Source organism: Peromyscus maniculatus, chromosome 5 (assembly GCF_049852395.1).
Source record: "Peromyscus maniculatus bairdii isolate BWxNUB_F1_BW_parent chromosome 5, HU_Pman_BW_mat_3.1, whole genome shotgun sequence".
In the NCBI taxonomy this organism is placed as follows: domain Eukaryota; kingdom Metazoa; phylum Chordata; class Mammalia; order Rodentia; family Cricetidae; genus Peromyscus; species Peromyscus maniculatus.
Window position 1 is genome coordinate 127992052 of NC_134856.1, and position 13379 is coordinate 128005430.

General features: G+C 46.0%; 1 protein-coding gene across 8 annotated transcripts in view; it reads right to left on the reverse strand.

The window, feature by feature from the left end:
- Positions 1–13379, reverse strand: part of Kif13a (kinesin family member 13A) — a 191285-nt gene that overhangs the window by 88677 nt on the left and 89229 nt on the right. For all 8 annotated transcript variants that reach the window (XM_042278418.2, XM_015991218.3, XM_015991214.3 and 5 more), the window contains one exon: positions 13173–13233. In XM_042278418.2, coding sequence (XP_042134352.1) covers positions 13173–13233 — 61 coding nt within the window. The remainder of the gene's footprint in view (positions 1–13172; positions 13234–13379) is intronic.

A 13379-nucleotide genomic window follows, 5' to 3' on the forward strand; every position in this document is an offset into this window, starting at 1 on the left:
AGACATCATAAACCGCTGCTGAGAGAATCACTTCAAGTGGCCATTCTGAAGGAAAGCCTGACATTGGAAAGGAGTGAGCCTCCACTCTGCCCCACTGTGAGCCTCTCTCTGAGTGACACACTCCCCCACATGTCCCTGGATGGTTTGGCACATTGTTTACCATGCTATCAACTGCAGTCAAGTTAAACACCCATTATTAGTACGGGAGCGGATGTCTTAAATGTACACATTTCAGAATGAAAAAGGATACACTGAAAAATTGAAAAATACTTCCTGTCAGCAATTGTAATATTAAGAAGCAATACTGAATAGGGAAAGCCATGTCACAGTAGTTATATACGACGTAAAGTGTCATATACATCATAATGCATGAGACACCCACAGGGAGAAAGAGAAGGTGGAATGTCAAAATTGGCAAAATGAGTCAGAAAAAAAGATTCCAAGTTTGCATTGTCTTACTTCTTTTCCATTTCTAACACCTACCGTTTAGTATACAGCTTACTCAAAACAAAACATGTTGGGAGAACACAGAGATTTTTAAAGCAAATAGAATTGTAACAGGCTTTTCTAAACACACAGTGTGTTGTGAAGTGTGTGCGCACAAGCCCTCCAACAGGAAGGTGCTGCCAGTATGACACACTCTAGACCCCGCTCTTACGTCACAGCCTGCCCCAGGGCTCTTGGGCTCCCTTCATATACACCAGGATCTGCTCCTACTTTTTTCAAAGGACTCCCCTTATTTCTCTATGCACTCCGGGCTCCACTCCAAAGGGCAGGGCAGGCCTTAGTCTGGAGCTGAGCCTGGCCTAGGGAGGATGCAGAGTAAGTCAGCTATGCTCAGGCTTGCTGGAACTGCCTGTGGTCCTCGGCCAGACTCAAGCCTACTCCAAAGCTTTCTCAGCCCAAGCAGCTGACCACACCAATCCTGTCTGCTCTTCCATGACGATTAACCAACCCACAGGCAGGACAGGAGCTCTAGCTACCTGGCCATACCTCACAACTTCAATTCTTCTGACACGGGGGAAACAACACAAAACAAGAATACTGTATTGGTTTATCTTCATTGTTAACTTGACTGGACTTAGAGTTACCATGGAAACACCTCTGGGCGTGCCTATAAGGGTATTTCCAGAAGTTTAGCTGAGGAGGAAAGACCCACCTTGAGTGTGGGCAGCACCATCTCCTGGGCTGAGTAAAAAGAAAGCAAGCTGTGCACAGTGCTCATTTCTATCAGCTCCCTGACCTCAGACACGATGTGACCAGTGCCCCCATACTTCCTGTCACCATGATGGGAGGGAGTCCTGCAAACTGCAAGCCAAAATAAACACTTTTCCCCTCAAGTGGCTTTCTGTTAGGTTTGCTCAAACAACAAGCAAGTGGAGGGCTTGGATGTGACCACCAATGTTCCCTGGTTGGAAATCCAATCCCCAGAGCAAGCTTGTCAAGACGGGAGCCCTTTAAGAGAAGACTAGGCAGGTCACTAGGGCTCTGTCTTCATGAATGGGGTAATGTGATCACAGAAGTGAGTTTGTGAGCGAGCCAAGGATGGCCCTTTGTTGTGGGATATGTATACACTGTGTGCAGATGTATTGCTGTGATGGGTGTAATAAAAAGCTTGATGGCCAATAGCTAGGCAGGAGAGTATAGGCGGGCCTTCTGGGCAGAGAGAGAACTCTGGGAGGAAGAAAGGCAGAGTGCAGAGGAAACAGGGTGGGCAGTATGGAGATGAGGTAACGAGCCATGTGGAAAAATGAGGATTAAAAAATATGGGTTAATTTAGGTTATAAGAACTAGTTAGGAACAAGCCTAAGCGAAGGCCGAACTTTCCTAATTAATAACAAGTCTCTATGTCATTGTGGGCTGGCAGTCCTGACAAAGAAGTACCAGTACCGCTCCTCTCACTCTCCGACCGCCTGGTACCTTCTGCAGCAAGAAGACCCTCTGCAGGCGCCACCCCTCAATTCAGAACTTCTTAGATCTGTTGTTTATAAATTACCCAGATTCAGGGAATCCCTTAGAGCAGCACAAAACAGACTGAGACAGAGTTTGAGCTGAGAAAAGGACTCAGAGTACAGAATCACGAAGTCATTAATAAACCAGCATTTTAAATCTCTTCCAGGATCAGGTAGTGCAATGTAGGATTTCCAAATTTTGCTCCTGACACTGAATAGGCTGGATGTGGGAGGAGTATCTTTATTTCAAGGGCAAATAACATCTTTTCTTGGCTGGAATAGAAATTAAAGCTAAAGATAATCAGTTGGAAGAAACATCCAACAAATCAGGTTATGTGTGCTAAAATCATATGAAAAATAATCAAAGGATTCCCTGGTATATAAAGATGCAAGAACTATTTTGTTTTATTTCGCTATTTATTTATTGTTTTATTTTTTGATGCAAGGTGGCCTTGAACTTCTGATCTTACCCCTCTGTTACTTTGAGAGTAAATTCAGGTATGTTGGCACCTGTCTGGAAGTTGAGCTCTTGAGTGGTAGAGGGAGGCAGACTAGGAATTCAGGGTCACCTCAGATATAAAACAAGTTTAAGGCTGATGTGGGATACCTGAGACCCTGCCTCAAAAGCAACAATAGCAGTAATAACATCAATAATAACAACAGCAAACAAACAAACAAACAAAAAACCTGGTGAATTTTAGTTTATACTATGTCCAAACTCCAGGAAATACTAAATAATACACAACTAATCTACCTTGTATTTATGTTTCTGAGAAGAAGGAAGAGAAGGACTCCCCATCCAGGGTCTTATCTGTAGTCACACTTGACAGGTTTCCGTTGGTGGATCCTCACAGTACACAGAACAGGTATAAATATGATGACAGGTGACCGGGGTCTGAAAGCTTGTCACTTAGCAAGACCTCACTGCTGGGAAGTGCAGCTGGATATTCAGTCATAGTCAGGAATTTGTGCTGTGGGTCATTGTGACTGGTCAGTGGTTCTCACCCTTGGTCTCCATGGTATTATAAACCTTCCCACATATAGGATTATAGGTTATCCCACAGTTATCTCTGTCTGTCATTCTAGCTTCAACTACCAAACTATGATGACGAGGCTGCTGCAACTCCGCTGAGCATAAGGCATGTAGCAGGCATTCATGTCTGCTGAATTGTCCGTTGATACAGCTGCTCTCGGACTTACGTATTTCTAACCGAGGCTCCTTTCCTAATCAGTAATAATTAAGTCCCTGAGAGGTTGTTCTTTAAGCTTAAAAAGAAATAATTGTTTCCATTTATACTTTGGCCAAAGTATGACTGTTTCAGTAAGTCCCAAAGCATGAGAGTCTGCCTCTGGCAAACAAGCCAGATGGGTGTGAATAGATGGGTCAGTAGAATATGTCTGGACTATCTGAGGCATTTTTATTTAAGAACTTACAAATCAGGCTCGGTGGGTAAAGGTGACTGATTGACACACAAGCCTGGTGACCTGAGTTCAATCCCCGTAACCCATGTAAGAGAGGAAAGTGAAAACCAACTTGGGAAAATTGTTCTCTGGCCTCCAAATGTGCTCCCTGGCACATTAAAGGCACACATCACACACATGTTCATAAATGAAACTTCAAAAATAAAAATTACTTCTTTACTGATGCAGTCATTTCTTAGGCATCATAACAATAAACATGCATGGGAAATATTACCTAGCCTGAGTTCCACTAAGTATATTCATATGGTTTTAGAAGACAGTTACATTTTCTAGGCTATTATGCTTGATGACAGATGCTGGCTGTCCCGGAACTCACTCTGTGGACCAGGCTGGCCTTGAACTCAAAGATCTTGAACTTAGAGATCTGCCTGCCACTACCTTCCTCGTGCTGGGACTAAAGGCGTGCACCGGGCCAGCTCTAAAAACAAAATTTGTAATGCCCAGATCCTTTCTCTTTCCTTTATGGTTTTTGCTCACAGTTTCCACACCCAGATTATACAGGCATCCACTCACATTTTTTTTTAGTTGTGAGTGAGTGCTGCCTCCCATCAGCTGAGTGACTTTGGGATGCACTGAGGTCAGGATGGGTTACAGAGGCACCTACCACAGTACCTAGTCAGTGCAAAGCCTGGGATGTATTGTAGTCATTTTTCTATAATGAGTATCGCCACATCAATAGCTTGGTGCAAAGAAGGAAGAATCAGTTGATCACCTTTCCTTCCGTCTTTGCAAGTTTTGGGGGGCATCCTAGTGTTAAGGGAGAGAGAACAGAAGGTAAGACAGCAATCCTTAGAAAGGAATCATCCATTGCCATTTTCTTCTAGCTTTCTTCAGGGTCCTCTGGTGAAGTGTCACTGATAATGTATGGGGGAGTGTTTCTCACATTTAAGAGTGAGTGGTGGGCGACAGGTAGAGGGTGTGGTGTGTGTGTGTGTGTGTGTGTGTGTGTGTGTGTGTGTGTGTGTGTGTGTATACACTCACATACACATACCTGGGGATGACAAGAAGAAAACAGACATCCTAATTTAGGTCAGAGCATGCTAAGGCATAGGGTCCAGGACAGAAGGTTGCAAGGAGAAAGAACACAATATAACGAATAGCATCAGTAAAACGGTGAATGGGACCAATTCTACGGACTTCTCATTATTTCTCCACCCTGGGGCTATGTGAACACATGAACCCTGGGCTACAGCTATGCTCAACCAATTCTTTTGTTCAGTAACCTCCAGGGAACCACTATTACAGGACAAATAGCTGTGGAAGTGGCCAAGATCCAAACCGTTAACCAAATCATCAAAATCCTTCCTGTATCCGTGGTCCAGCCCCTGTCCTCATCAACAGCAGACTCTGTGGGCAGCACAGGGATGTGGCTTCGCTTCACTCTGCCTTAGAACACAGGACATCCCAAGGACACACAAGACCCATGGGGACCCAGATGAATGAAGGCCTTTTTCCCCTTTGCAGTACCGGGGACTGAACGCGGCATCTTGCGCATGCTTGGTAAGAGCTCTGCCACTCAGTTACCTCCCCAGCTGTGAGGCTTTTTAACTTAAAAAATTTTTTTTGTTTTGTTTACTTCCATATTTTTTGAACCTAACAGTCTTTTTCAGCACAGGAAAAAATGACTTACCCACTGCTTTTTGAACCTTGGCTCATAAAAATAAAAAAAAATTTAAAAAAAGCAGCTGTTTATGCTGCATGGTGGGAACCAGGGAATGCAAACCCTGCCTGGGCAGATCTCGTAAAAGATGCAGTATCCCCACCCTGAATGTTTCCCAATTACAGTTTACAGTTTACACTCAAGCAGAATGGAGTGCTGTTTTTCTAGGGGAAGGCCTACAGGGAGGTTCAGAAGTCCTGTGGGAAACAGGAGGATCTATGGGTATTTGTTCCCAACCCAGACCAACAGAGCAAAGACACAACACTGTCAAACCCAAGAGGCCTGTGACTTCTTAGCACAACCAGTGCCAGGGAGGAGGTGTCTCTGGAGACATCAGCTCCACATGCTTGGTGTGGTGAGTCTGCAGGGCATGCCGCGTCTGACCTCACTGTTAATAAGCATGGCAGCGATGCCAATTTCCTTCAGGGCTTATAATCGGACCTCCTCTAACCATGTGGACAAGTTATAAAACACGGCCATGCCCAGGGAAACCTGTAACACAATGTCAGAGCAGTAACAGGAGCCCCAGTGTGGGATTTCTGCAAGCAGAGTCAGTCTGAGTCACCCAACCCTGAGTCACGTATGATACAGATCTTTGAACAGCCAACACCAGTAGGTCTCCATATGCGGGCATCACCTGACCCCACGGGAACAGCAGCAATGGCCTCCCAGTCACCATGCAAAGATCCTAGTCTTCACACAGCAGGGGCCTGATAGCAAGGCACCAGGAGAGAACGGGGAACAAGGGAAAGAGCTACAGTAGTCCTGTGCCCAACACCCACCTGCTGAAGAGGCACAGGACACAACACGATAGGCTGGGGCCTAGAAAGCAGGAGACTGAAAGGAGAGGGTACAACCCATGTTTCTGTTTTTGTTTTGGTTTGGTTTTTTTTCGAGACAGGGTTTCTCTGTGTAGCTTTGCACCTTTCCTGGATCTCGTTCCATAGACCAGGCTGGCCTTGAACTCACAGAGATCCGCCTGCCTCTGCCTCCTGAGTGCTGGGATTAAAGGTGTGCGCCACCACTGCCCATGACCCATGTTTCTAATCCACATTTTAAGAAGCACACACAGACACATCACAGTCAACAAACTTGTAAGCAGGGCACAGCACACTCGACACACAACTAGAATCTCCTTCTATAAGGAAGACCACCTAAGCTGAGATCTTCAAGTTAAAGACTGTTGTCCAGGGTAGGACATTCTACTGGGAGATGGTAGAATCTTTAGGGGGTAGGAACCTAAGGGGGGTCCTTGAAGAGGACTTGGAACCCCAGGTTGTCCCTCTTTACTTCTTGGCCTTGAGGTAAGAGGTTTTCTTCCACCTTACAGTTCTGCCATTAAATGTGGTCTTTCTCCAAAGCAATGGGGCCATCAGTCATGAACTGGGGCCTCCAAAGCCTGGGCCTCAGGTTCCCTAGACCCGTGGTGGCTAACCAATACAAACATCCCTCAAGCCCTTCTTCTCTCTTTGGAGTTGGAGTCGGGGGAGCTTGGCTGTGTATTTGTAAGCGGCAATTCCCAGGCTTTCGTTCTTTACGAAGGTGCTTTCCCCGTCTACGCAGGGCTGACAGCCACAGTCCTTTTGATGAGTCTGGACTTGGCAGGGGCCCAGCTCCAAATCAGAGCACCTGGATGGTGCAAGAACAGACAGGTCTTGCTTGCATACCTCAGAGGGAGAAAAAAAAGGCCTTATTTGGATGAGGTTTAAGCAAATTCCTCCCTCAAAGGCCTTTGGTGTGTGGAGTGCAGCTCAAAAAATTTCTCACATTCAGAGGCTGCAGGCCATATTTAAGTTAATGAGCCCAAACTACAGTTCAGATAAAGGAACAAAGACTTTAAGACTCGACTTGGAGGTGCAAAATTTAACTCTTAATCAGCTTCAGAAGTTTACCATGAAGGGACCTGGTGAAGGGAACTTGAGAAACTGGGCCATGAGCTGAAAGTGACCCACAGGCCATTTTCCACGGAGGCTTCCAAGTGCTATCAGCATGGCAGCCTGGGGAAGTGTCACTTGTACCAAGCAGGGAGTGACTTACCCAGACAATGTTTCCAACCCGGGGACACTGCTGGAGCTGAGCAGGAGCTGGGCTCCTTTTTTGTTGCTGGATAAAGTGGCTGACTCACAGGCAGGGGGCAAGAGAACTCCTCCCCGGGCCCTGGTGCCAAGGGTCAAAAAAGAAAACCGAGCTTGCTGGACTGGGAAGCCCGGCTCCACACAGACCGCTGCTGACAAAGAAGCGTCCCCTGGCTCTGAAAGTGGTTTACAACCGCTCTCTCCAATAAGGGAGCAGACTTAGGCCTACAGTCACTTCTAGAACTCACGGCTGTGGTGCTCACAGCTCTTGGGGGGAAATGTTCAAACAAAGCTCAGCCAGGACTTTGGACAACACTTGCTTGGAGGGAGGATGCGATTACCAGCACTCCCGGCGAGGCTCCACACCCGGACTTAACAAAACTCCTCTAAGGGTTGAGGGAGATGAGAAGTGTCCAGGATAGGAGTCAAATCCAGTCATCACTGGTTGTGACTCAGTCTACAATGGTCACTATTTTCACTTCTAAAACGTAGCAGGACCCTCCTGAACCCTTGATTTTCTCATCTGCGAAAATTGGGACAATAGTATTTCCTATCTAATTGTATGTTCTTGTTATTACATCGCCTCCTACACGTAAAGGGCTTAGCAGCATATGGACTGCATTTTCTAATAACAGTTACTGATATCTGCCCTCCAAACACAATGAAGTTAAGTAGTGTTCTGGGTGCCAGCAAGTACTCTCAGGAATTGATGTGATCAGAGAGAGGAGAGCGTGACAGAGGCGGGGTGGGGTAGGATGGAAGGGACGTCTGCAGGCAGGGCTGGAGCTCAGTCAGTACGCTGTATGCACAAAGTGTGCACAAAGCCCCAGGGCCTGGCACCAGAGCAGGCCAAGCCTGTCGTGGTGGTGCGTGGTTATCATTTCAGCACTTGGAGGTGGAGAGATGATTAAAAACTCAGCTTCAAGCACAGTCAGCCCAGGATACGCAAGACCCTGTCCCAAAATGAAAAAGGGAGCTGAGGGTGGGGTAGGCATTAGATGTAAGAAAAAAACCAAAACCACGCGTATAATAAGTATATGCTATATGTGTAAGTATATATGTATCTACTTTTTAAAAGTTCCTAAGATTAGCTTGTTTATGTATTGGGCATCTTCACCAACTAAATATTCGTGAATTAAACCGTATGTGTCTGTTTTGGGGGTTCACTAACATCAATGACCTGAACTGACACAGGACCAGGCAGGCAAAATCCCCCAGCCTCCACCGGTTGAGGCATGTTTTATAGAGGGCGAGTTGGATTGGCTTCCAAGCTGGTTTATGTCAATTGGATGTCTTTGTGATCATATACTTTAATTAAAACAAATGCAAACGCGTTTCTGGGCCACTAAGATAGCTCGGCAGATAGAGGTGCTGGCTGCCAAGGCCCACAGCCTAGGACTCACGCGGTGGAAGGAGCAAGTGACTCCAGCAAGCTGCTCTCTGAACTATTCTCTCTCTTCGTGTGTGTGTGTGTGTGTGTGTGTGTGTCTGTGTGTCTGTGTGTGTCTGTATGTGTGTATCTGTGTGTGTATGCACGTGTGTGTGTGTGTGCATGTATGTGTGCATGTATTTGTGCGTGTGTGTGTGTGTGTGTGTGTGTGTGTCTGTATCTGTGTGTGTGTCTGTGTCTATCGCTCTCTGTCTCTCTCAATTACAAAGGTAATGAAAATTAGAAAGTTGCTGATTTTTAAGAAAGCTTCAAGAGCTCAGGACCCACTTGGTGAAGGCGAGTCACTAAAAAAATGGCCATGTTCATAAGACAATTTATAAAATAAGAAAAAAAAAATAAATCCTGGAAAGAGTTTGTACTCCAGTTTTTCATTTGGTTAGTGGGTTTTGGGTCAGCAGACATCATCTACAATACAAGTCTACTTTAATGATGTTTAAACAGCCAACCATTAGTGCTCCTGATGACCACACAAAGAACGTTTACAGCTTTACATAATGGCTCACAATTATCAGCTGTTTTCTGGATGCACAGAACTTGCTGGGAGTCTCGATTCATCCTCCGATTCACGATATGAAAGACTGTTATGATTGCCTACCAGTTGAGCCCAAGAAGCCTGACCCCAAGAGCCCGTGCTTTCTCCAGGTAGTTACTAAGAGAACACTTCAATGGCCAAATACTTAGGACTAACTATGTTAAGATAAATTCATATCGTGCCATTCTGCTGACAGTTTGGTTTAATTTGGCAAGCACTGGCTCCTAGCGTATTAATTCTGGTGCATGCAGGCTCTGTCGTCTCACTATTCTTGCTTTCCTTGAGCAATGTGAAATTAGTCATCCTGACCTCTGAGCACATCAACCCCACGACGGGAACAGAATCAAATATGGCCACTGGCCTGCAACTCAGCCCTCAGCCTGAAGGTGCTCTTCTGCCCTCGCTCAGCATGAACAAAGGGAGGAGGGTGGGAGTCAGCTGGACATCTTTTCTTCCAGGTTGTGGGGAATCAACAAATGCCCAAGAACACATGGCTTCAGCAAATCTGAGCAACACACCATATGGCAAGAAAGACTACATAATTTCTAGGCCAGTTATCAGAATCTCCCAGGCTAAGGAATAGTATCCACACGGACCCCCACATATACCACCATTCTCTTTTCTTTCCTTTAAAAAAATATTTGGTTTATTTTTATTTATGTGCTATGTGTCTGGGCATGCCACATGTGTGCTGGTGCCTGCAGAGGCCAGAAGAGGCCATCAGATCCTCTGGAGCTGGAGTCACAGGAGATAGTGGGCCACCCTGGTGGGTGCTGGGAACCAAATTTGTGTCCTCTGGAAGAGCAGCAAATGTTCTTAACCAATGAGCCATCTCTCCAGCCTCCAGACTGCTTTTCATATCTGCAGTAAGATTTAAAGATGAGCAGGAGGCCGTAAACATCAAAGCTGTTGGAAACCACTTATCTACTGACAGGGCTCACTTTAGGAAATGACATTCTTAATGCACTGATTCCTCATCTAAAAGGTTTTAATTACCATTAGCATGATGTAATTATTTACTAAGACGCTCGAATTTATCACTATTGACTCCAATACAGTCACTTTATCATCTTTTAATGAGATTTATGTGTGGTTGCGCACTGAGGTTGGGGGAAGTGTTGGCTTTGTGCAGACAGGCCATGTTTGAGGTATCCAACTCTGCAGTCTAGTTACTGTCTTTTCTCCCCCATTTAGTCCTATCACAAAGACTTTTGCTTCTGACTCAAAAATACCTGCCAAACATTATTATACCAACCCAATCAAGAGGGCAAAAGGAGGAAGAGACACTCCAAGAGCACAATGCTCCAAAGCACACTTCCAGGCCATGCAAATGGCCGAACAAACCGGCCTTTGATTTGCCTCTGAGAAGTCACCACAGCTGTGTGGCTCACACAAAATGGATGATTCAGCTTTATGGGAGGCATGGCCGCAGCTCCTCCTTTACCTCATCCTGACCACAGATGAGGAGAAAGGGTTATCTTTCTCACACCAAAGCCTAGCAGCTTGTAGCAAAACCAGGTGCCAGAATCCCAGCCAAAGGCATGTTTTTTTTTTTTTTTTTTTTTGCCAACATACTGATGCTAGCCACTGTCAGAGAGACAATGAGACCTATGAGGATCCGTTTCACGGGACAAGTACTAGGTAAAAGGATTCGGTAACACACACAGCACAAAGGTGGGGGGCCAAGAATTAGAACCCCACAGTCTGATGTGGGGTTCACACGCTCACGCTCTTTAAGTGCTTCACCCAAGCCCTGAAGTGCCGTTATCAATTCCAGAGAACTTAGAGTTTCAGGTTGAAAAGCCAGAGGGTAGAGCATCTTGCAATAGCTTTTAATAAACAGCCGAAGTTCACCGAGGATTTAATGTTCGGACAGAGCATTGAGGGCCCTGGCATCTTTGGCTCGCTCAGCCCATGCATTTACCAACCCCCACTCGGCCTGCTAGACCCCCGTTTTGAGAGCGGCTTTGAGAGCCTCGGTCTCAATGAGGCCATTATTCATGGAGCCTGACAAGTAGGGTGGTTTCAGGAAATGTGCGGCCCTCTCTCCATGTCCCTTACTTCTCACCAGAGAATGAATGCTTCCATCTTAATGTTTCTATTCACAGTTAAGAACCGCTGTTTCTTTTAAGTGAAGAAAACAGAAATCAAATTAGTACAGGAACCAAAAACCTCATCCACGAGCAATGCATTTTCCACGCAGATTTAGTATAACAGTCAAACACCCTAAGAACAGCAACCACGAATTTTACCTTTCGATAAAAATGTCATAATAGTTGCAGGATAATGATGATATCTGCAGAATAAGAAAAACCTACCCCTCACCCCGGCATTGTAAAGATGCCTTGTTCTGTGAATCAAGAGACCTCGTTTGAAGGTTAACTGGAACACAGTATTTGAAGTGACCACGCAACCAAAAAGCACATTTTAGGCTATTAGCACATTAAAAATCATTTTTATCTTCTTATGATTCCAATCATAGTGTTCATCAGATACTAAATTCCACAGATATTTTCTCATCTGGATCCAGTGAAGTTGTACTGAAAAGAAAGTTTGTGCCCCCACCCCCACTGGCCCCACCCCCCACCCCCTGGAGCGCTACATCGTAGGCTACAGTGGTATCTGCAGGCACTAACGGGAGACACGCGCTGAGGCGCTGAGGTGCTGAGGACGCAGGAGGGAGGAAAATGGATTCCTCTTCGTATCTTCTGGGGCAGCCCATGCCTACAGCTTCCATTTTCACCCCACTGGTCTCTACTTCCTGGTCCAGCTTTGCGAGTTTCCTGTCATCACTGTCTTATTACGTGGCTCCTCAGGCCCCTGCTAGCACAATGCCCAGTCCCCTCCCTACAAAAAACCCAAATGGAGCATGATTTACAGGCACCTTCCGTCAGTCAGCGTTACGGTCCCCAGTTAACCCGTACGGCACCATGTGACATGGGCGCACAGGAGCTGCCATTTCCACTTAAGAGGAAGCAGGTGAAGCGCAGAGAACTCAAGCACTCATCCCGAGGACTCAAAGCAGGTCACAGAGCTGACCCCCAAGGTCCGTGGACTTGCCTTGCTACCATGACACTTTATATATGGATACCTCCTACATTCCTCTTCAAATGGTATGCTTAACTTAGTTTTTAAAAAATTAACAAGTCGCCGGGCTGTGGTGGCGCACGCCTTTAATCCCAGCACTTGGGAGGCAGAGCCAGGTGGATCTCTGTGAGTTCGAGGCCAGCCTGGACTACCAAGTGAGTCCCAGGAAAGGCGCAAAGCTACACAGAGAAACCCTGTCTCGAAAAACAAACAAAACAAAACAAAACAAAAAAACAAAAAAAACAAGTAAAACTGGTATTTATGGTGTTACATTCACATTTCAATATATGTATACATTTGGGAATGGCTAAATCAGGTGAGCTAACATACGCCTAACCTCAGTACTTATCATTTTTCCCTTCTAGGCTCAATTGTATTTTAATTATTTTTATTTATATATAATTCCATGCTCATTTTCAGTGCCATCTCTATGATACCCCCAGCAACTGTAGCCAGTCCACGCTGTCTCCCCTCAGGTTTTCTACAGCAGTTGAAACTTGTCAGGTTTAGGCTGGACCTGGGAGTGTCCCTGAGGACAATGACATCCTTAGGAGGTGAACAACTAGAAACCTAATGAGGTTTTGTAATTGTGGTGGTGGTTGGGGGGGGGGGGGAGGTACAGCCAGAGTCTTGTTACATAGCATCGCCTAGCCTAATACTAGCTACGTAGCTCAGCCTTGAACTGGCCTTGAACTTGGGACGGTCCTCTTGCCTCGGGCTCCGCGGCGCTGGGGTCACGGGTGCGCACCATCGCACGCACCCCTCTATTGAGGTTTTCAAACCTAGTCTAAGGCTGCTCAGCAAGAACGTGGCGGAGCCACATCGCCAGCTTTCCAAACACACCCACAAGAACGAGAGTGGTGTGAGACACACGGGGGGAAAGAAAACTCCAGAACAATCAGAGAAAACAGACACAGTGGAGCAGCCAACTTACCAGCGTATTTTGTTGTGTTTGACTCATCCATGGACCAAAAGCAATAATCAAAGGCAAACACCTAGATGAAAGAACAAAATAGTAAGCTTAGAAATGAGCTCCGTCTGGAGAGGGAAATCAGGCTGGGGAAATACTCGATGAAGGTGAGAGGAGACCCGTTAATACCCAATAAATGAAACAGCGGTGGTTTGGGTGCAACTCCCTACA